The 24,139-nt window shown below is 32.3% G+C and overlaps 6 protein-coding genes across 7 annotated transcripts; 3 read left to right on the forward strand and 3 right to left on the reverse strand.

Moving 5' to 3' along the window:
• The first annotated feature begins 393 nt into the window (after positions 1-393).
• Positions 394-13,513, forward strand: LOC133032847 (uncharacterized). Its single transcript, XM_061107346.1, has 3 exons — positions 394-429; positions 11,666-12,046; positions 12,118-13,513. The coding sequence occupies exon 3, from the start codon at positions 12,342-12,344 to the stop codon at positions 13,377-13,379; it is 1,038 nt and encodes a 345-aa protein (XP_060963329.1). The 5' UTR covers positions 394-429; positions 11,666-12,046; positions 12,118-12,341; the 3' UTR covers positions 13,380-13,513.
• On the forward strand, positions 792-4,368 carry LOC115704256 (uncharacterized). Its single transcript, XM_061108823.1, has 5 exons — positions 792-1,430; positions 2,120-2,986; positions 3,110-3,430; positions 3,529-3,915; positions 4,021-4,368. The coding sequence occupies exons 1-5, from the start codon at positions 1,167-1,169 to the stop codon at positions 4,366-4,368; spliced, it is 2,187 nt and encodes a 728-aa protein (XP_060964806.1). The 5' UTR covers positions 792-1,166.
• Positions 4,377-5,830, forward strand: LOC133032857 (uncharacterized). The gene is made up of 2 exons (XM_061107349.1): positions 4,377-5,226; positions 5,306-5,830. The coding sequence occupies exons 1-2, from the start codon at positions 5,058-5,060 to the stop codon at positions 5,497-5,499; spliced, it is 363 nt and encodes a 120-aa protein (XP_060963332.1). The 5' UTR covers positions 4,377-5,057; the 3' UTR covers positions 5,500-5,830.
• Positions 5,943-6,812, reverse strand: LOC115704847 (uncharacterized). Its single transcript, XM_030632059.2, has 2 exons — positions 6,604-6,812; positions 5,943-6,508 (listed from the first exon to the last, which is right to left on the reverse strand). Exons 1-2 carry the CDS (start codon positions 6,808-6,810, stop codon positions 6,371-6,373), a joined length of 345 nt encoding a protein of 114 aa, XP_030487919.2. The 5' UTR covers positions 6,811-6,812; the 3' UTR covers positions 5,943-6,370.
• On the reverse strand, positions 7,551-9,635 carry LOC115716195 (uncharacterized). 2 transcript variants are annotated; one of them, XM_061107348.1, is made up of 5 exons: positions 9,193-9,635; positions 8,934-9,013; positions 8,705-8,749; positions 8,566-8,613; positions 7,551-8,481 (listed from the first exon to the last, which is right to left on the reverse strand). In XM_061107348.1, the coding sequence occupies exons 3-5, from the start codon at positions 8,705-8,707 to the stop codon at positions 7,915-7,917; spliced, it is 618 nt and encodes a 205-aa protein (XP_060963331.1). In that variant the 5' UTR covers positions 8,708-8,749; positions 8,934-9,013; positions 9,193-9,635; the 3' UTR covers positions 7,551-7,914. The 2 variants fall into 2 exon arrangements, with proteins under 2 accessions (XP_060963331.1, XP_060963330.1); XM_061107347.1 differs by having other exon boundaries at positions 8,934-9,635.
• A 5,660-nt stretch (positions 13,514-19,173) lies between the features above and the next one.
• Positions 19,174-23,115, reverse strand: LOC115705392 (dnaJ protein homolog). Its single transcript, XM_030632726.2, has 7 exons — positions 22,762-23,115; positions 22,496-22,658; positions 21,869-22,034; positions 21,628-21,772; positions 21,210-21,486; positions 20,892-21,090; positions 19,174-19,748 (listed from the first exon to the last, which is right to left on the reverse strand). Exons 2-7 carry the CDS (start codon positions 22,643-22,645, stop codon positions 19,426-19,428), a joined length of 1,260 nt encoding a protein of 419 aa, XP_030488586.1. The 5' UTR covers positions 22,646-22,658; positions 22,762-23,115; the 3' UTR covers positions 19,174-19,425.
• Positions 23,116-24,139: the final 1,024 nt, after the last annotated feature.

The raw sequence follows: 24,139 nt of genomic DNA on the forward strand, positions 1-24,139 counted from the left end.
TTGACCATTGGCACGACAAGGTCGGGCCCATTCGGCGTGCCATTTGCACATTGGCACGACATATGGCACGACAGGTGTCGGGCCAAGTTGTTTCATTTTAAAAAAAAAAAAAAGAAGCTGAAATGTCCATTTTCATTTCAGCCCAAAATCTCATTCCTCACCATTTTCCTCCAACCCTCTCCGTCTTTGGCCTCTCTCTCAGAGCCAAAACAGTTTTTTTTTTTTGGCCAAATCTAACCATCGGCGCCGTCCAAGCCGTCGTCGGAGCACACTCTCCAAGCCGTCGGTAAGCCCAAAAATCTCTACACTTATTAGTTTTCATTTTTGTCTCTCTCACAATAATCACTCTCACTTGTTAGATTGCAAGATTTGGCTATGGAGTCCTTCGATAGGCAGCAATTTTGAATAAAAGGTTCAATCCTTTAGAATGTGAGTAATGAATATATGCTATTTAAATTTATAAAATAAATTTTATGGTTTTTTATTAGGTTTTGATTTGTGTTTATTTTATGTTTATTTGATTTGAGTTTTCTCATATAGTGGTGTAATAAAAGAGAAATCTGACCTTTTTTTCGGGTAATTTTTATTTAATTTTTTGAGATTCTTTATTTAATCTATATATTTATTTTGAGGGAATAATTATCTGGTTAAATTAAAATTCATTAATAAATTAAGCCTTTAAATTTCAAAGTGAAAAAATCTTTTTTATTTTTTTTAATCACGTTATAGCAAATTAAACACTATTTTAAATTATTATTTAGATAATTTAAAGAAATTTTTACATGAAAAATCCTTTTTACACACTTTATTACATAATTACCCTCACACGCCTATTACTACATTTCTACTTACAAACTTATTTTTATTACACATTTACCACTTACTCATCATACCATGCATACACGTGTGCTCTCCCCATGCATCATCAATCAAATCATACTCTCTTCCCTCTCTTTTTTCATTTTGTTTTCATTTCATTTTCTATTCTTCATTTCTGTTCTCTAAGTTCATTTTGAATTCAAGTAACCTCCATTAACCACCCATAATTTATCACGTTTTTCCCTCTTATTTTTGGTTCATCCACGAATTTTCAACTTCCTCTTAGCCCACGATTTAGCAACTGTTTTTCCCTCTCTGTTTCATTTTTTTTCAATCTTATTTATACCATGGCAATCACTCGGTCATCTTCATCCCCTTCTCCAGTTCTCAAAAAGAAATCAAAAATGGGCAAGAAATCTTTGGCCAACAAATCCAAGGGTAAACGCCCAATCATTGATGATTTTGATTCTGATTTTGAAGCTCCCATGCCGAAGCGTGTGAGACCCCATTCTTCGAAGAAATCGAAGCTGAACTTGGAGGAGCCCACGCTTCCAGAAATTTCTGGGAAAAAATTTCAAAAATCTATTACACATGCTGAAGATCGGACTGAGGTTGGTTTTTAGTTTTATTTTCGTTTCCCCCTTTCTTCCATTTATGCTTTACCCAGATTTTGGCGTTTTCATGTTCATTATGCTTTGTGTGATTTTAGGGTTTCATTTGCGCATTTTGTTTTATGTTTTTAAATTTTTTAGTTATTTATTGTTGCTTTTGATCATTTCATTTGATTCTGGTCTGGGTGTTGTTCTTTAATTTTGTTTTGTTTTCTTTATTTTCAGTGTTTTTTTGTGCTTACAGGTTATGTGTTTTGTTTTCGTTTTTGGTGTTTTCAATCATTCTTCGGTAGTTTCTTTTCAGTTTTTTAATAGTTTGTTACTGGTATGTTTTGATGTGTTTTCGATTTTCATTAGGTTTAGTTGTTTGCTGTTATATTTTAGATTTCAAAACGATTTTCAAATCTTTGCTCTATATTTTTCTATAGTTGTATATGTTTTTTAGTTTGTTTGTTGTTTTAATATAGTTTTGTTGTTCTTTTTATACTGCATTTTTCGATTTCTTTTAGGGTTAGTTGTTTACTGTTTTTTTTATGTTTCCAAACGATTTAAGGTCTTTGCTGTTATTTTCTGTGTAGTTGTTTGCCATTGATAGTTTGTTTTTAGTTTGTTTGTAGTTGTATTACAGTTTTCATACTGTTTTATTCAGGATTTATAATTTATCTTGGCCCTTTTTTGTTATGTTGCAGGTTTGGGACTGTAAATTTAGTCCTTCTGATTTTTACAGATCTAAGTGTGTATGCACCAGTGTTTATTCTGTGATAAATAATATTAAAAACACTTTATCTGTTAATTTGCTTTCTTTGTTTCGTCAAACTCAGTTTGGGCATTTTCTGGATATGCCTGAGTTTGTTTTTCATCCACAAGTCGTTCATAGTTTATTACTAAGGGAAGTTTTACAGCCTAATCCTAAGGAGTTTTGGGCTAAGGTTGCTGGCCGTTGCATACGGTTTAGTGCCGAAGAATTTTACCTGATTTCTGGTTTAGATTGTTTCGGTGATTGCAACAAGTTGTTGTTTTCACAGGAAACAAATCAATTGGTAGAAACATGTTTCCGTGGTGTAAAAACTATTGACAACAAAGCCATCGAGGATGCTTTTTTGGGTAGTCGGTGGGGTTTGGATGAGTCTATTGGTTTGAAAATGGCTGTTTTGTATTTCATTCAGTGTTTTCTTCTTAGCAATACTCCTGACAAAGAAGTGTCTAGGTTTGTTCTAGATGTAGTTGATAGCGGTCGGTGGGATGAGTATTGTTGGGGTAGGGAATCATTTGAATTGACAATTGACTCATTCAAAGGTAGGATTGAGCATGGGATCATTATGAAAAATAGAAAGGCAGAGAAGGGAGGCCAATATGATGGCTGGTATAGGGCATTGGGATGTCCTTGGGTTTTCACTGTTTGGTTTTATGAATGCTGTCCTGCAATGGTGAACTCTTTCTGTAAGAGAGTTTCATCTTCTATTCCCAGGATTCTGAACTGGAGCAACACCATCGTCACCAAAAATCCAACCCTTCGAGACTTGAAGGGCAAGATTTTTGATTTACCTTTGGAGAAGGTACTTTACAGTTTCTTTACTGTTTTTTTCCTGTTTCTTTTCAGTTTTATATATGTTGTTGTTTTTTGGTTTTTCCAATTGTTTTAATTTTTTTTTCATATTATGTTTGATTATGCTGTTCAGTTGAAGATAAAAAACATGCGTCCTACTGATGAAGAGAGGCAGCAGCTTCAACTTGACGGTCTATTTATCGATGAATCTATTGATGAACGTGGTGTAGCGAAGCAATCCTTCGAGGGTGGGTCATCTTCAAAGAAGTCTGATTCAGCAGATATTGATTGGATGAAATCTAAGCTGGAGATGCTCATTTCGAATCAATCATCATTGGCCGAGGACTTCATTTCGTTGAGGTGTTTTGTTGATTTTAATTTCAAATCCGTAATGACTGTAATTAAGGATATCCAAGAGAAGGTTAATGCCATTCATCGTCGTCCTTCTGACGAGGTATTTATTCTTATTTTATTGTTTAGGTTTTTTTATATTTTTTTTTGTATAATTTCTTTACTGTTTTATTTAAGTTTCATTTATGTTGGTTGATACAGGGAAAGTCATCGGATGAATTAGTAACTCAAGATTCTGATGATGATGCTGATGATGATGATGATGATGATGATGATGATGCCGAGGATGATGAGAAGCAATTGCCTGATCCAGAAAATATTGATTCCGACTCCGACGATGGTGGTGAGTTGGTTAAAGTTGGTGGGGATGCTGATGATGCTGACAAGGCTGTTACTGCTGTTCCTTCTGCTGATGTGAATCCTTCTGAGGATGTTGGAGGGAGTGATAAAAATGTTAAGGATGTTGAGAAGCCGAAGGGCGATGAGTCTCGATTGAAGGGGGACGATTTCTTTGATGGGTTGAGCCAGCTTGTAATAGATGATGATCAAGTTGTGTTGGCTGGCTTGGAGGTTGTTGCTAAAATCAATGTAAGTTTACTTTTAATTGTTTTCAAAAAAACTAGGTTTCTTTTTGGTTGCTCATTAGTTTCTAATATGTTTTGCAACTGTTTTAATGCATTCTTTATTTTTTAGGTCCCCGCACCCAATCCAGATGTTGTTGGTGAAAAGTCAGATGCCCTTCATACTGATGAAGAAACTGAGGATACTGTCTCTGATACACCTCTGTTGGATAAGAGGAAGCGTGCTCCGGCCTTGAAATCTCCATTTGTTGATTTCGGGTCTGCTGATGTCGGGAGCACTCCAATGGAGCTTATGTCCTCAGGTTCTCAATCAGCTGGGGATGATAGGGATTTCAAAATGGTGACTTATGTGAAGGGCCTTTATGCTCTTAATGATGCTTTTGCTGATCCCGTATCTACCGAGATTGAGGCAAAATTTGACTCTTGGATTGGTGAAGGATTGCTTAAACATCCTGTGTGATCGTTTTTTATTAAATCTGTTTTTGTATTATTTTTTTTTCCAGTTTTATTCCTGTTTTAATGCTATTTTTTTGCTGTTTTTTTGTTGTTGTAGGCATTATAATTGTTATGAAGACGGCGCAAAGAAATTTACCCCGGGTTTTAGGCTAGGTGTTGATTATGTTGAGGATAAAACTTGGTTTTACCATTTGGCCACATGCGACATGTTTATGAACGACTCGGTAAAGTTTCCAATTTATATTGTACTTATGGTAGTTTGTTTTTAGTTGCTTTATAAATGTTTTTTAGTTTTGATACTACATTTCAGTTTTTTTACAGTTGTTAAACCTTTTCATTTGTGTTTCTGTGTTGTTTTTTTTTCTCAGCATATGAACACCATATTCTATTACCTTCGGAAAAAAGGTAAGTATTCTTCCGCTGTGACGTTGAATTTCGCAACTACTGATTGTCTTTTTGATGATTCCATCCAAGCATTGTACCACAAATTTAACAAGGCCAAGTCAATGAAGACTAAGATGTCACACATTCACGCTGCCCACCCAATTGCGCATTCCCTGTTCCAAGCCTTGGTATGAAGCCGATCACGTGCTTTTCATCATCAATTTAAGAAGGGAAAGTCATTGGGTTTTTGGGCGTCTTGACGTGAACGAAGGGACGTTATTTCTGTACAATTCTTTGAGAACCGCGAAGATGAATGCCGCAGCTAGGAATGCGATGAAGGCTTATTCCGTGTTGCTGCCTTTGTTTTTCGATTTACTTGGGTTCTGGAAGAATAGAGCACAAGCTCCTGCCTCAGTTTCGACCCTACGACTCCATTCAGAATCGTGGAGCTTAGTGGTCTTGCGTCTCAGCAGAAGAAGTGAGTGTTTCTTTTAAGTTTCTTTTATGTTGTTTTTTAGTTTCTAATCTGTTTATTTTTTCTCTATGTTTTTTAACAGTGATTGTGGAGCATATGTTGCTGCCTTTGCTGAATTCTTTATACACGGAAAGGATGTCCCTGCAGACTTTGACATCGAAGTTTATCGAACCCGACTTGCTTCACTTTTCTACTCGTACGGACAAAGGAAAATTGACGAAAGTATTGACAGCGAGGATGAGAAGCAAACCAAGTCTTCTAAGGCATCTAAATTGAAGAAATAGGATCTTTTAATTTGGTGGCTCTATTATGTTATTTGTTGAATCTATTTACTTGACAAGTTTTAGTGTTGTTGTTTCAATGTAGGTATTATATTTGATTTTATACTATGTAGCTGGTTTAAAACTTTTAGGATATTTGACATTCACTCCTTATAATATCTTTATTGTATAGGTTTGTATTTCCCAAAGTTGTGTGTTTTTTTAATTGTTCAAGTTCTTATATACGGTCGCACAACTATGGAGAAACTATTAACCAACTAAATACAAACTATGTTTTCATTTTTCCTAAATAGTGCTATGAATGTATATTTATTCTTCGTATTCCATTAACTCTTTTCCCTTATTCAAGTTATGTTTTATCAATTATTGACTGACTGCCTTTAAAGCTTGTAAAGAAGAAGTCATTCTGGTACTTAATATTTTACAAAGGGTCGCAACTGTAACAAAACGATTTTGAAACTATTAAAAAACTGTTTCAAATTTCATAAAAATGAAATCCCATGTATTTAGAGCATCACAGATCAACCTGTTTGAATTTGCACACAAAATTAAACAATTCAAATATTTCATATGTATCTATTTTATTGCTTGATTGTTGCATGTCTTTCGATTGTGTCCGTGTTGTCCACATTTGCCGCACCTGTTATGTTTTTTTGTATCCCATTCAGATAAAAACCTTCGTTTCCTTGGTCTTCCAGATCTTATTTTTTGGTTTGGTGGCAGAACAATGATATCTTTTATGTTTTGTGGCACATCCCAAGTTGTGTGATTGTGTACCGGATATGTTGAGCCGCTGTATGTTTCAAGCCATGTTCGCGTGGTGTAATAACCCGAACAGTAGTTGTAAACATTCAAGTTCATCTCTTTTATAACAGCAAGCGCATGAGCACACGGTAACTCATCAAGTTGGAATCTGTTGCAACTGCATGTTTCTCCTTGAGGTTGATGACCCATGATCTGGTTAGTTCAATGACTTCGAACATGGTCTCGTTTATTGGTTTTACCTGCGGATTAAGTGTAAAACTGTTAATATGTATAACAACGAAAAACAAACTATAAAGAAACTAAAATGCAACTAAAATATTTAACATGTCATTACATTTTCTGTCAATGATTCCACAAAGTTGTCGACTAATTTCTTTTCTGCTGTAGGTGTTAAAAATGTTGTTGTTTTCTGTGCTTTTTTCCTGTTTGTGTATGTCCATTGTTGAATCAATGCTCTCAATGACTCCATCAGTGTTGTGATTGGTAGCTCTCTAGCTGCCAAGTTTGCTGCATTTAGAGATTCAACAATGTTTGAAGTCATAGTTGAATACTGTTGTTTTTGCATGTGGTATCTTGACCATTTGTGGTATCCAACTTGTTGTAAATATGGTCTTACACGGATGTCCAAGCGGTCCAACTCGCTCATATGGTATTCAAATTTCCTCTCTGTGTATGCTCTGGCTGCAGCGAAGAATGGTTTATCCAGCTTGCTTGCATTCTTCTTGAAGGTTGCTTTTAGGTTGCTTAACAGGTGGTATACACAATAGCAATGTGTGATTTCTGGAAATACTTGACAAGCTGCCTTACTTATGCTCTCATGTCTATCTGAGATCAAGCACTGTTCCTCTCTAATCCCATATGTTTCTCTCACTTTTGTGAAAAACCATTGCCATGAGTTGTTGTTTTCTGAATCCACAACAGAAAAAGCTAGTGGAAAAATGTGCCCATTTGCATCCTGTGTACAAGCAGAGAGCAGTGTACCTCCATATGTTGATTTAAGGAAAGTTCCGTCAACAACTATTATAGGTTTGCATTTCTTCCATCCTTTTATTGATGCATCCAGTGCGACAAACAAGTACTTGAAGCTGTTGTCATCCTCTGTTTCCATGTGCACTATTGTTCCGGGATTAGTTTTTTGCAACATGTGCAAAAAACCGGGCAGCAACCTGTATGATTCGTTGGCTTTTCCTCGTAATTCTTCTTGCGCGTGCTCTTTGCTTCTCCATGCTTTCATGTAGTTCATTCGACCCCATACTTGTGTTTCATTTCTCCTGCGATGTCTTGTGGCGTTTGAGTTGTTTTTATGTTGGTGAACCGTGGCTTGATGTAGTTTCCAATCAATTTCGTTGTAGCTTGTCTCTTGTCGGCAAATCTGATGTTTAGATCACAAGTGTGTATCACCTTTCTGTCGTACTTTCGAATGATGAATGACTTTGTTGGCCCGTTTCTGGATGCTGTTAGTGCCCACTTGCATTTTGGATCCAAACAACAAATCTTGTATGTTCTTGCACATGATTTTTTAACTCTGAATTGGAAGTTGTTCCTAATTGCATAGAAACCAAGCACACTCTGCAGTGTTTCTTTGTCTTTGTATATTTGTGCTTCTTCTATTTCAGGATGATGCGGATCTGTGATTAGTAGTTCGTCATAATCTGTGATTTATGGTTCCTTTTTTTCTGTTGTTTTCCAGTTGCTCAACCATTTCCTCTGCCACAAGTTTTGCATAGTCCATGAAGTCAAAACTTTCTTCCCCAAATTCCAGTACTCTTGCTTCAATTATATGTTGTTGATTTGTTGAGTCTTCTGTTGTTGCTGCATTGTATTCGATTGGTTGGAAGGCGCTTCTATGTGTAATTAATGAATTGTCATTTCCAAAGAATGTTGCATCGATGGTTGTTGTTGGGTTGTTGATGACATTCACACACATTGGGTATGTTGTGAAGTCGGGGTCTTTCAGTTTGAGTTGTATGTAGAAATGCAGGCTTTGATCATCCTTTATCCTCAATGGTTGGTATCCTTCCTTCACTTGATATTTCAGTTGCAAAACAGTGTTTTCTTGGTTGCATTCCAGGGCATCTTTGAGTTTCTGTTGCAAATCTTCATAGTTACAATTGGCAGAAATGTAGTGTCCACTGGCTTCATAATTTTCATAATTCATTCGATCATCGAATTTTCCATTGTAGAAGACTAGGAATGGAATGTCTTTCCTTTCCTGTGTTTTTGCAATGGTTATTAGTCCGAGGCAACGAATTTTAAAACTGGTTTTATTATGTTATGAAATAGAGTACAAACTTACTTCTATCTCTGTTCCTTTGTTCAAGCATTGTATTTCCTGTCCTGATTCCTGATTTTGCCATTTTTTTGGTTGTTAATAAACTACAAAGAAACGAGAATAAAACTATTAAGAAACTTCATTTAAATTTTGGGAAGCTAACCATTTCTCAAACTGTTCTGTCCTCTATCTTTTCCACAATAAATTCCTGCAAAAAACGTAATGAAACTATTATTAAATGATTATGCAACTGTAAACCAACTGAAAAACCACAATTATATCCCCAAAATTACATAGTTCTTACGCATTGTCATTTTTCATCATGTTTATTCGAATCAGATCGATTTACAACTATTATAAAACTAATTTGCTACCATTAACATACATCTTACCTTGTATATATGCTAGCTCTTGGTACTTGTCATATAACACTTCTTCATGATTTCTAAACCATTTTCAAACGATAATGCAACTGTAAGCCAACGCAAAAAAAATTAAAAAAAAGTTATTAGTATCCCTTGTTTCCTTAATCAGAATCAGTTCTTGTTTATTGGTTTTACCATATGAATTGCCTGTTGCACACCATTGAATCAACCAGAATGCAACTAAAAATGTTGTGTATCATTGTTGAAAAAAAAATTCAGTTCATACCTTTTTTTTGGATTTGAGGGGGAGCTCCAGATCTGTTCAATACAGATTTACATTGCTTCAATCTGAATTTTCGACGATCGTTTGAGTGATATTGCACTATAAAAACCGAAATCAAATGTTGAATTTCAGTTTCTCCACGGTTGTCCTGCTCTTTTTTTAAAAAAATTTATGTTTAGATCGTTGGATTTGATCGTTTCCTATTGAAATTCGACGGGATTTACAGCTGTTTTACGTTCGATCTGGTTTCATTATGGTTGCGTGGCCGACTGCATCGATGGAGCTTCATTCATCCTCTCCGTTTGTGACGTGCGGCTGAAGGTAAGGGCAAGTGGTATTTTTGTAATATTTTCCTTTTGGGCTGTACAAATGTTCATTGGGCCGGCCCACAGTATTGTTGTAATATTTTTCCCTTTTTAGAATATTCCTGTTTTTTTCCCTAATTTAAATGTAGTTATATATATGTACAAATTAGAATCAATTGAAAAAAAAAATGTTTGTACCCTGCCATTTATAAATTCCTCCACATTAATATTATTTCACATTTTTACCAAACAGAAAAAAAAAAATGATTTCAAAAGAGTACTGTTTTCCTTTTTCTACTAATGATAAGGAAAAATTTGATAATCTTGTGAAATGTAGCTATTGTTGTATTGCAAAGTTTTTTACTATCATTTTTGGCATAATTTTTGCAACAATATTGCTGTACTGTAGAGCATGTTGTGCGTGTTGGGTGTTTGATGAAATGGCTGAGAAAAATGTAGTCCGTAATTATGATACAGTCCTATATAATTATTTATATGTAATCAATTATGAGTTTTGATGGGTTTAAAACAATGAAAAATGAAAAAATTATATGTGCTCCATTCTATCATCTTGAATCACATATAGACATAAATTATAACTCTTTAACTATTCTTTTTCATTTAACTAAAAATTCAGAATGTGTAATTGATTATTTCAGTGAATACATCAGACCATTAGTCAATATATAGGGAAATTTATAAAAATATTGGATTTTGGATTAATTTTTACAAAAAATACTGTCACACGGAAATTTTTTCAAAAATACTGTGTTTTTATAAAACACCTGTAAAACACAAAAGTAAAACAACTTAAAACAACAGTAGAACACTAGTAAAACACTAATAGAACACTAGTGAAAACTTAAGACAGTATACTGCAGTATGAAACTTATAAAAAAATACAGTAAAAAAATTAATAAAAAATACCGTCTGTCAGTATTTTTGTAAAAAAATAGTAAAAGTTAATATACCGTGTAAATTTCTCTAAATATGTATTTTTTTAATATATATGTGTAAATATAAATTTGAATGTATTAATAGATATGTGGATATATATTTATCTGAATATATACGTGTGAATATGAATATCAATGTGAATATATATGTGTGTGAATGTGAATGTACGATGTTTATTTAGGTGTAAATATAATACTAATTATATTTTAAATGATTATTTTATAGAAGTTAATCTCTTTTTATTGGTGTTCTCTATCTTTGGGAAGAACTTGCATTTTAAAATTAGTATTGGTTATTTTTTAATTAATATATGTATTGTGAAATGTTATTTTAGTTTAATTGTTATCCTTGTTGGTTCTTTTAATTGTTGGTTTTCTCTTTAAATTTTTGAAAAATATCTAGTTATAAATGTTATGTTGCCCAAATTGTAGTAGAAAATTAAAATAAATTATAAATTAATTTTGAACTTCATTTTTAACTTAATAAGATACTGAGATATTAAAACTTTAGTAAACAATTCAAAAAAATTTAAATTAATATCTTTATGATTACATAATTTAATAATTTAATAAGTAAGAAATTTATATTTAAATTAATATGATGAATAGTTATTAATTAACTTGTCATAATATGCTATAATTCTTGATATTGAGAAAATGTGAGATGTGAGATACAAATTAATTAATGTAATATTTCTAAAAGTTTCATTATCATAAGTAAATGATTGTAAAAATAATTTATGATTTCTAAAAATATGAATAATTAAATAATTCATCATAATAGTCATTTTAATATGGAAAAAAAATATATGATGTGTTAATTATTCAATTGAAAAGTTTCATAATTTTAAATAATTTTTAAAAAATAATTTAAATAAAAAACTAATTCTTAATAATTAAAATAATTTATCATAATAAGTGAATAACTAATGAATTCATAATACTAAAAATAATTTATCATAATAAGTGAGCATAAATTGTTTAAAATTCATCATAATAATCTTCGTCATTTAAAAAAAAATTTAAATGACGATTGATAAAAGTTGGATAACAAAAAATCGTTGTGATGATGCTTATTGGGAAGGTGTTCAAGCCTTTATTGAATTTGTATCGAAACATATAGACTCTAGTGGAAAGATTTTATGTCCATGCGTGAGATGTCGAAATACGAGACGACATGATCTATTAACCGTGGAGACACATATTTTTGACAAGGGCTTTGAAAGTAGTTATCAAAAGTGAATTTGGCACGGGGAATCAGATGGACCTCTTGTCGACGGTATTCACGAGGACAATGAAGTGGATTTGAAAGTAGTTACAAACATTGCATGGGCTGAAATGGCAGACAGATATAAGAAACGAAAGATGTTAAGACATGTTCATTTCAAAAAATACTATAAAAGTCCGGTGGATTTTGATAATGCTGTTGCCCACCCGCCTAGTGAATTGACTCCAGAACAATGGCTTCCTATTTGTCAATTTTTCACTAGTCCGGAGTTTATTGCTTGTTCTAAAATAAATGTAGAAAATAGAAAAAAGATGCAGTACCCTACAACACAAGGAACAAAATCTATGGCTGAGAGGCGTCATGAAAAAGTAAGTTAAAATATCAATTTAGTTAAATTATATTACATTGCACATTTTCTAATTTTTTTAATCTCTTGTAGAAGAATAAGGGTAATTTTATTGAGACTTGGAAGGAAGTTCACACCAAGAAATCGTCAAATACATTTGTTAATCAATTGGCTGCATAGAAACATGTAAGTATTTATTCATAACTTTTAAATAAAATACTATTTTATGTATCTTTAATGTTTTCTAACTTATATTCTTAAAATAGGGTGAGCTCGTTTCAGCTTATGAAAAACGAGCCAATACTCCTGATGTTGGAATGAGTGTACTTAGTGAGGTACTTGGTGAAAGGCATGGTCATAATCGTGGAGTGGGGCGAAAATTAAAGGGACAATCATTGTCGCGGAACACACAACCTACTCCGACTCAAGATATGCCTGTGGATCCAAGAGTGGAGCAAAAAATTGATAAATTGACCAGACTAATGTTATGGATGTCTCAAAGGTTGGGACCTGATGTTCGTCTACCTACTGATGAGGAGCTGCTCGGAATGGCAATGCCTCAAATGTCTGGAGGAGGGTCTGCTTCATCTTCACAGCCAGCTGGGACTTCGCAATATCACCAAGCCCAGCAGTCGCCTCCTTTTATGTATCATTTGTCATCACCTCCGCAAATGTCCCCTTTTCCTTGGATGTCATCGCCGATTTTGCAAATGCAAGTGATGAACATGCAGCAGACACCGAAAACACAACAGATGCAACAACATCTACTACAAATGCAGCAGATGCCATCGATGCAGCATACATCACAACTGCAGCAGCATTCACCACAAATGCAGCAAAGGTCATCGATGCAGCAAACATCACAAATGCAGCAACCTTCCATGCAGCAGATGGCATCGATGCAGCAGCCTTCCATGCAGCAGATGGCATCGATGCAACAGACTCCACAGATGCAGCAGGCTTCCATGCAACATATGTCATCGATGCAGCAAACACCACAAATGCAACAACCTTCCATGCAGACACCACATATGCAACCATCTTTCATGCAACACACACCACATGTGCAGCAGATGACACATATGCATCAGATGTCACATTTGCAACAGATGCCTTCAATGCAGCAGACACCGCATACGCCTTCGATGCCATTGATGCAGCATATGGCACCAACGTCTCAGATGCAACCATTGCCATCGATGCAGCAAATGTCTCACATACAGCAACCATACTATCCCCAAATGCCAGAAGTATCACAACAGTCTTACTATCCCCAAATGCCAAATATTACAGAACAACAGTCTGGAGAGAATGATGATACTGACGATGAGGATTCTACACAATTGGGATTATAGTATTGTTATTTGTAATGTTATAAATATGATGTTATAAGTATTGTTTATTTGAATGTTTATTTTAGTTATTGTTATTTTAATACTTTTATTGTAGTTTGGATTTTAATTTATGAGGTAGAAAATACTTTTATTAATTAATTTTTATTAATTTGATAATTTATATTTAAATTAAAATATATATATTTGTTTTTAGTTTACTTTTTTTTCTTTACACAAAATGTAATTGGCACGACTTTGTAGTGCTAAAATGTAAGATTAATAAAGTTTCCGTTTCCAACTTGACACCACATTAGTCGTGTCATTAGATCAGGCAATTGGCATGCCAATATTTGTGGTGCATATTGCTAATTTTAGGCACGAACCTATTGGCACGACAAGTCGTGCCAAAATAACTATGGGCACTAAAATCTACATTTGTTGGCACTAATTTTGTCGTACCTATATCTCTTTTTTCTTATAGTGAAATTGCACATTGTATATTACGCACCCATACAAAATTTATATATAATAATTCTGAAAAAATAAAGTAAAAAATTACTAAATTGCTCCCTAAAATATTCATGCTATTAAAAATTTATCCAAACTATTAATATTTTTGAATTCAACAATTTTCGTCTAATTTTGTTCAATCTAACTAATATACGTCTAACGTTGTGATTGAATTTCTATCCGCATCAGGTGTTCATTAGTAAAATTAAACCGAAGTTGTTGAATCCAACAATCTCAAGTTATCAGAGAGAATTTTTGGCAGTTAACTGAAAAGTTCGAGGGACATGATTAAGGCGACGAATCCTAATTAGCCATAAAAAAAATGGTACAAAAGTAATTAATAAGAATAGTATTTGTGGTGATGAAAAATATGCATCATTCCAATGAGAGAATCAGAGGCATTTTGCGCACCTTACCAGTTTGGAAAAGCTCTGTAGGTCGAGTTTTGACAGAAGGCCTTGGGTTTCGAGGTTTGTCAATATGGTGAACAACGGTAGCATTGATTCTTAATTAGCGAAAAGAGATTTGGGCTATTGCTTGACTGAAAGTCAGTGAAGCTAAATATGTTACAATAATGTAATTTCATATAGTAAGGGATGCACTTCTTGTTAGGAGTGATTTGAATGAACCGGCCAAGAGCCGAAAGGGAAGACTACTAGTACCACTCATGGGTCATGGCTATACCTGTATCAGGCTATGGTTGTTGGGAGAGTGGTGTGATCTGTTGAAACTCTCTAAGATTAGCATATGACTTACAATATCACTGTCCACAATTTGGCTAAGTGGGCTTTCAGGATCATATCACAAGTGTTAATTATTGAGTCATCTCAAGTAGATAGGCAGATGTTCAATGACTATGGGGAACTACTATAGTGTAGTGTAGTGTAGTGGTACTGAATTGTTGTTAAGTCTTTTGTTTTTGGTAGTTTTGGACTGCTGTAAGTGAACAAGCTTGATGATGGTGTAGTTAGTTGTATGTATGTCTGGCTTTTTTGTTGTGTGCCTAGTTTTTTCAGTTTGATGCTGGTTGTTATTATTTGTTGGAGGGTTGTGCTGCCTGTCTACCTCTGAGTCTGAGGTGTATTTTTTTATTTTATTTTTGGTTATTGTTCATTTATTCTGCTTTTTCTACAGCTTGTTTTATATTTTGTGCGTGTATCTGTTCGGCCATTCGGGGTGTTTTCTATGTAGTTAGTGTTCATGTGGAGACGTACGCTTTCATGCTAAAATAAATTTATTCACGTAGAGAAATGTCAGCAACCACAGTACATGAGATACAGCTTACACTCAGACACGGAGCCAATAAGGTTATATAAATGGGCCAAAGCCCCGATTCAAAGTTAGTTTATATGAAAGTTTTACACATAAAAAGAGTAACAAAAATATAAAGGGATAATTTCACAAATGCGCAAAAATAACAAAAAAAAAAATAATAAAAATACGATTTCACGGAATTTTAAACATTTTTACGATTTTTTTAATTTTATTTACATAAAATATGGTCTTTTATGTTGAAATTTTGTTCATTCTTTGAACGTAAAAATGTAAATATTTTACAAAAAATAATGTCTTATGTAATTATTCCAAATATAAAAGTAGTGTCTCATAAAATTTAGCATCTTTAAATACTTAAAGTTTTGAATTTATAAAAATATGGTATCAAACTGTAATTTTTCATCAATTTCGTTAGTATATACTTTTATATTATCAATAGAACACATATAATAAGACTCATGTTCTATATCATTAGATTTGGATAAAAATATATAGTGTCAGTTACTTGCAAATTTTCTTTTAATAAATTCAAAATAGAATTTATATATATATTGATAAAATTGAAAAAAAAAATAGAGTTTTACAAATATTAAGTACTTATGCTACTGAAAAAATTATTAGATTTATGCCGCTTACAAATTTAAAATTTTGGGTACTTATGCTGCAATTTACCGTAAAAAGTATACCAATTTAATTGTTTTGAGTACTTATGTCGTAATCATTAGGTTATTTGTAAATTTAAAAGTAAATTGCGGTATAATTACCTAAAGTTTTGAGTTTGTAAGAGACATAAATCTAATGATTTTTTTAGCGACATAAGTACCCAAAATTTATACAGAATTTTAAACACTTTTGCAATTTAAGAATCCGTCCATTACAAAAAAAAATATATATTTCATAAATACTCAAAAACAACAAAAAAATTACAAAAATATAGTTGTATGGAATTTTAAACATTTTTATAATTTGTATGATTTTATTTACAAAAAATACAGTCTTTTATGTTGTACTCTTGTTAATTTGTTATTTGTATGTTATTTTTTGTTATTGTTTTGATGTTATTTTCCTATTACTTTTGTGTAATTTTTTTATCATTTTCGTGTTGTTATCATAAAAAAAAAAATCGTAAAATTATTAAAAAAAAAAAAAAACTTTTATACGTAAAATTTTAGTAATTTTACAAAAATAGTATTTTATGTAATTATCAAAAAAATAGAAAAAAAAAACCTCTAAATCTCACTTTGATTATTTAATAGAAATTTACACTCTATACTGTTTTTTCCTATTTTCTTTTAATTTTACTCTTGTTAGGAAAAAATTACTTTTTTTACTATTTCTTCTTATATTGTGTACTATTTTTTTTTTACTTTCGGGCTACGGTATATAAACAAAAGCTTGAATATTTGAAGTGATGTTGTTACTATGCTATCGTAAAAGTCACAGTTTTTTTTTTTATTTTCTTTCCTTAAAATAATTATTGTTTTTCTTTTTAAAAAAAAAAAAATTGGGGCAAGCCCACTTGATCTCCCAAACCAAGAAACTATTTATGTGTTTATATATATACTCCTATTGAACAAATAACAAATAACTCTCTTTTTTTCACTCTCTTCCTCAAGTTGTCTCTATCTTTCTCCATTAATATGTAAACTTTTTATTTTATTTCTCTCTATCTTTCTCCATTAATATGTAAACCTTTTATTTTATTTCTTGTTAAGTTTTTCTTCTTCATTTTCTTTTTATTTTCTAATTTAGTATTTGAAATTTTCATTCACATTTTCGGGAAAGATAAGAGTGGCTTTTTTATTCTGATTTTTCAGAACTTGCTTGCAAATATAGTCTCTATTGCATCTTGTGTTGAGATTGTGCAGAAGATTGTTGGTTTTTTTAATCATTTTTTTCTTTTAATTTTTTTATTTATTTTAATATTGTTTTATAGTTGTTTGTCATGGTTTATTTATTTAACGTTGATTTCACTGTTTCTCGTCGAAATTAATAGTTATTTTTTGAGTGTTCTCATATTGCTGTGGTGGTTCTATCCATGAGTGTTGAAGATGAAGTCTATAAATACATTTTTTTTTGTTCTCTTTGACTATTTTTGTGGTTTTTTTATTCTGATCTCCTATAAATACATTTGACGAGTTCCTTGACAAAAAAATTTGAAGTGTGTGATTTTTTTTATGTTTTTTTAAGTAGTTCTATATATTTCATTGTTTTACATTTGTTTTTGCGTTGTTTTAGTAGTTTTTTTTTTTTTATTCTGATGTTTCAAGACTGGACTTGCAAATATAATTGTTATTGCATTGCATCTGGTGTTGAGGTTGTGCAAATGGTTATTTTTTTTTAATTCTTTTTTCCTTTCATATTTTTTTATTTGTTTTAGTATTATTTTACAGTTCTTTTGTCATGATTATTTATTAAATGTCAATTTACTGTTTTTGCTCAATCTCGCCAAAATTAATAGTTGTTTTTCGACTTTCTAGTGTTGCTGTGATGGTTTATTGTTTTACAGTTGTTTTGTCATGATTATTTATTTAATGTCAATTTACTGTTTTTGCTCAATCTCGCCAAAATTAATAGTTATTTTTCGGTTTTCTAGTGTTACTGTGATGGTTCTATCTATGGTTATAGAAGATGGGAGTCTCTTTTTTTTTTTTTTTTGTGTGTGTGTTTACAGTTTAAAAGACAAAAAAAATAGACAGTATCATAAAATTGTAAAATTTTACCCAAAATCTAATATTTTTTTTTAAAAACCTCATTATTTAGTGAAAAAACTCTTGTAAAGCAAAATAATTAGGGATTATTTCACAAATACACTAAAACAACAAAAAATTTACAAAAATACGGTTTCATGGAATTTTAAACATTTTTACGATTTTTTTTATTTTATTTACAGAAAATACAGTCTTTTTATGTTGTACTCTTGTTAATTTGTTGTTAATTTTTTGTTATTTATATGTTATTTTTTGTTATCTGTATGTTATTTTTTGTTATTGTTTTGATGTTATTTAGATGTTATTTTCATGCTACTTTTATGTAGTTTTTTTGTTGTTTTCGTGTTTTTCTATAGAAAATTGTAAAAATATAAAAAAAATATATATATATTTTATAAACGTAAATATGTAATCTTTTTTATAAAAATTAGTGCTTTATATAATTATTTTAAAATATTTATTTTGGTATAATTTTATATTAAAATTTACTTATTTTAATTTAATAAAAATTATAAAAACAGCTACCCAATTATAAATCTTAAGAAAGGATTATTTATCCAGTCAACATTATTACCACCAAATATGAAATTGGAATTATTTATCATAAACCTAATCCCTATCAAAATTTTGTATTATTATTCTAGTGAATATACTGTTTCAAATTTTTAGGTGGCATTTGGTTAGAGGTAATGAAATGAAATAGAAACAATTTTTATTCTATTTCTTTGTTTGGTTGTATTTTAAAGTATTGGAATGGTATTCCAATGGAATACTCTTTCCACCATTTTAGTAGAATGGACATTCTATTTTAAAAATAAAAAAAATGATCATTTCAATGTAACAAAATTTTTTTTATCAATTTTTTTTATACATTTTAAATTTTATTATAATGTACATGCTCCACAATCAACATGTTCGATTTTAGAAAACACGATATATTTTTTAAAAATTGAAAATAAAAGAATCAAATCATAGACATATATATTTTATGTAACCTTATTCCTAATTTTCTCCTTTTATTATCAATGACTTCACTTTCTACACTAACCTTTTCACTTAAGAAGCTTTCTTTCTCTTTTCCCAAACAAAAGAGAAGATTTACGAGCACAAGTCAACATTTTCTCCGGTGAAGAATTGTTAGAGAAGTCAGTAAAATAATTTAATCCATAATAATAAACTTAAGAATTCTTATTTATTTTATTTTTAACCCAATTTAAAAGTATTTGAGCTTAAGAAAACCAAAGTTAAGCTTAGTTTCACTAGTAAGTTGCAATAGGTTCATTCCCTAAAAACATATTCACGTGTCTTCTACGGCCAGATGAACAAACCAAGCATATATCTTAATATGTCTGAGAGTTACTATTTCTAGACTCCAGCACAAAGGTTTTGCAAACATTTAAGGGGAGGAAAACCTCCCAAAGAAGAATTTAAATACTAAAAAAGAAAAAAGAAAAAAAAAAGAGAGAATAAAGTAAGAAACAAAACCTATAAGGAAAGGAGAAACAATGTTAACTGTTTATTTCTCTCAAATAATTTGTTAAAACACCGCTCACACTACTACCTCGCTCTCATCATTGCTGAGCACATTGCACCCTTTGAGCACCACCACCGTGCATGTCATCATCTTCATCGTAAGCTTCTTGAGACTGAGCTTGCTTGCGGCGCATCTCCTCCTCAATGTTCACATCGTGCATTGTGGTCTCCTCACACTCATCTATCTCCATGTCGGTAAGCTGAGCTCCTGCCCTTGGTGGCAGCACAGTCTCCAGGGCCTTGCATTGTTCTGGGCTCAAAGAGTCTGGGAATTCAACGGTGAAGTGAATGTACAATTTGCCCTTCATGAAGGGCCTCTGGTACATTGGCATGCCCTCGTCATTTATAGCCTTGAATTGGTCTGTCACGACAAAAAGAACACAAACAAGTTTAGAGCCATAGCAGTACATGCATTTGCCAGGAAATAGTCACAATAGTTGGCACCCTTAACAAACCTAAAAATTCTAAACAGAGTACCCCAAAAAAAGGAAGCATTAACTAAATCAAGCAGAACAGAGCAATGACCTGTATTTTAAATTACACTCAATGGAAGAGTCTCTGTATCTAAAATGACAATTTGAAGTTCACCACTATGTATAAGCATTAACTACATAAAAAGCATGTTTTTTCAACTAGTCGTAAACACTAGTATGGCACTGCCAAGAGCCACTAGACTAAGCCTTTTACAAGAGAACAACTTAAAGAATACATGTGAAGCCTTTTAAAACAAATGAACAAACCTTGTCGTGAATAGTCAATGTCATAAATACAGCCCCCAATAATGCTCCCTCAATCATACTTAGAAATACCCAGAGAGCACAAGAGGAAGGGCAGCAAAAGGGTGGCCAGTAAGTAATGACTATTGCCTAACAGAGTAAAAGGCTTACCAATTGCATTACCATTAACAATTATCTATAAGCAACAAACTGCGTCCTTAACTCAGTTGGAACATTACGGTATTAAACAATTGAACTAAGTAACATATACTAAATAAATGCCCTTATGAACTGTCAAGTCCAAGAAGGCCAGGCCAAAAGGTAAGTTAAATAACAATCAAACCTTCTCTTTAACTCAGTGAGAATATAACAGTACTAAACATTTGTACTAGGTAACCTATCCTATATAAATACCCTTATAAACTGTCCAAGTCTTAACTGAATGAGGCCAGGCCAAAACGTAGGTTAAATCACAATCAAACAGCTTCCTTAACTCAGTTGGAACATTACAGTATTAAACATTTGAACTGTGTAGCATATACTAAATAAATACCCTTATAAATTGTTAAGTCTAACTGGATAAACAAAGCCAAAAGGCAAGTCAAATAACAATCAACTAATCAAACGCATATTCATTACTTTCAGCTAAGTCTAGTTCCACCAGACAAAAAAGACATGCCTGCACTAAGAAATGGCAAAAACAGAAGAAAAACCTTCTGCGACAATATTATTTCAAATTACAAGTTTCAAACAATTGACAGGAGGTAATGCAATGATATTTCACTTACCAGGCTTGACAACTTCTCCAGGTTGAGACTTAATAAGGAGCTGCCTGCCATCTAAATGTGTTAAAATAAATTGAAACCCACATAGTGCCTCTGTAAGGCTAAGGGTATGCTCATAAAATATGTCATCTCCCTTTCTTTTATACTTGGGGTGCTCTTTCTGTTGTAAGATAAATACAATATCTCCAGTAACAGTATCAGGCTGCAAGAAAAAAAGAGCCCAAACAGTAGATTAACAACCTAAACTATACGACCTAGTACGATAACAAAGTAAGCTTAAGGGAAACTCAGTAATAAAAAGTACAAAATAATAGGACTTACAGCTTCATCAGCTTCACCAGGGAAAGTAATTCTTTGTCCATTTTGCATACCCTTATCCACATTAACTTCCAAGACTTTCTTCTCCTGGACAACCTTCTCACCCTTACATTGCGTGCATCGATCCTTGTCGTTAATGGTCTCGCCAGTACCTTTACAGTCATTGCAAGGGTGTTGCATCTGTTGAATCATAGATGGACCAAGCTGTCTAATGGAAATCTTCATTCCAGAGCCTTGACAGACAGGGCACTTCATTGAAGCACCGGACTTTGAGCCCTTGCTGCATACATTATATAAATTAAGTAAACATAGAGTAAAAACAATTCAAAAAGTGTGTGCGTCTATATAATTTTGTTTCCCGACTACCCCCTACTGTGCGTGGGTGTATGTATTTACATAAAGAAAGACGACAAGTACTAACCCCTTGCACTTAGAGCAAAGTACATTGCGGGAAAGGGATAGCTTCTTTGATGTGCCATTGTATAGGTCTTCCAAAGAAACCTTAAGAGGATGAATTACATCTTCTCCCCTTCTCTGTCTTCGGCCTCTGCTACTCCCACCACCACCTAAGAAAACAGAAGAATTCCAGTTCAAAAAATGAATTTTGCATCACTACAGGACAATACAATATGCTCATCGTCATAGAATGTCAGTCTTCTTACCACCAAATGGGCTGCCACCAAAGAAGGATTGGAATATATCAAATGGATCGTGGCCACCGCCTCCACCACCCATTCCCTCCTTAAGGGCATCCTCACCATACTGATCATAGATCTCACGCTTCTCTGGGTCACTCAAAACCTCGTACGCTTGAGCCAACTCCTTAAACTGGAGCCAACAAAAGAAAACCAGCGTTAGTCATCAACAAAATATCCAAAAGATCATTTAAAACAATAACACATGGATCGCCGGAAAAGAAGAGTTAAAACCAGTAAATAGCATTCTAAGTCAAGCTTAAAATTCACTTGTGTAACTGTATAATCGCCAGCATCCACTACCTCGAAGAAGGTAAACTAAAAGTCAGTCAAACAGTCATGGATGGATTACAATCCTAGGTCCATGCCTGAAAATTTCGCAATGAACCCATCTTAAAGAACCGCATATACAAACAAGTAACGACCCTCTAACGCGGATCTACACAGTTTCACCAACCAATAACTCAAAGAGCTCACGAACATCAACCCAGTCACATCAACAAACTAATCCGAGACATATATCATAACAACAATCACTTAATTATCAGGCCGATCCACCCATCAAAATCAACAACCAAAAAAATAAAGTTATACCTTTTCTGGATCACCACCCTTGTCGGGGTGATTCTTAATGGCAGCTTTACGATAAGCCTTCTTCAGATCATCTTGCGAAGCGTTCTTAGAAACGCCCAACACCTCATAGTACTTGGTATTATCACTTTTCTTCGGTGCTCTCCCAAACATCCTCTTATAAATTCTGCAAAAACAAAACCCAAAAAAGTAAATTCAGAACTAAAAATTCAAAAATCGAACTAATAATTTCAGAATCACAAAAACCCAGAAGCTAAGGATCAAAGTACCTATTCCTAACCCTAAGGAGTATGCAAACTCGATTATTCCCTTCTTCCTTTGTGTAAGGAGAGCGAAGAGAAAGAGAGAGAAAGCGAGAGAAAGAGCAACAAGGCGAGACGGCTAGAGAGAAAGAAGAATAAGAAATTGGGGTAGATCTGCGATTATAAAGAGAGGAAGTGAACGGCTGGGATTTATTGTGTTGGAAAGCGGTGATGAGGGCAGTATTGACAATTCACATTAACTTCGAATTAGATGGCTAGACGAGTGGATGGCCGAGAAGCATAGGAAGGATCTAGAATATTTCTATTTCCAATCTAATTCTGAAAAAAGTGTTTGAAATCAATTATATAATCAACCGTTTGATTTGAGGAAAACATCACGATACTTCTCCTACTATATATATTACACACACAGGATTAGTAAGATTCCACATACTTGTAGAAAAGTCCAGGTCTTTGTGTTAACAGATATTTATTTTATTGTATAGTTTTATTTATTTATTTAGTAGTTATAAATCTTTTAACTTCGTTAAAAACTAAGTTTTACAGTGATATTAGTTTATTATCTTTTCAAAAAAATATGTTAAAAAAATTGTTTATTTGAAGTGAAAATATAATCATTAATTTTAAAGTTACAATGTTGTTTATTTAATTAATTATCTTTTTATTTTTTAAAATGAATTATCTTTTTACTTTTAAATTTTACATTATATCATACATAAAAAAAAATTATCTTTTCTCTTATATATTATCTAAATATTATAAAAAATAGAAAAATAAAAAAGAAATAATGTGTAAGAAATTAATAATCAAGTAAAAATGATAAAGAAGAATAAAAAAATAAAAAGAAAAATGATGAGAAAAAAATATAAATATAAAAATGTAGGGTAGTCAAAGTTTACAAATTTAAATATAAATTTTTAAATTATTTAAAAAAAATAAATGACAAAACAAATACCATAAAAAATAATAGAAAGTAAATACCACAAAAAAAATAAAAATGTCATAAAATATGCACAAACAAAATTATGCTATATTTATTAAATAATTATTTAATATCTCATTGAGTAATTTCCTCTCAAACAATATATATATTTTTAAATTATTATATAGTGTGGTTTTGTTTTCTAGTTTATATATAGAGGTGTTTACTAAACTATCTAAACTGCACAAATCGTTCGCATTGTACCACACTACAAAAAAATACAGTTTGAAATTTTTTACGATTCGGTTGCGATTTGTATTTTTGTCAAACTGCAAGGTAAGATGCAGTGCGATTTACAATTTTGAGTTTAATAATTGCGATTCAAATCGCACTGCATTATATATTACAAAGTCACCAATTTTTACAATATGATTTTTATTCTTTTTTCATATAAGAACAAAT

The sequence above is a fragment of the Cannabis sativa genome, chromosome 1 (assembly GCF_029168945.1).
Source record: "Cannabis sativa cultivar Pink pepper isolate KNU-18-1 chromosome 1, ASM2916894v1, whole genome shotgun sequence".
Classification (NCBI taxonomy): domain Eukaryota; kingdom Viridiplantae; phylum Streptophyta; class Magnoliopsida; order Rosales; family Cannabaceae; genus Cannabis; species Cannabis sativa.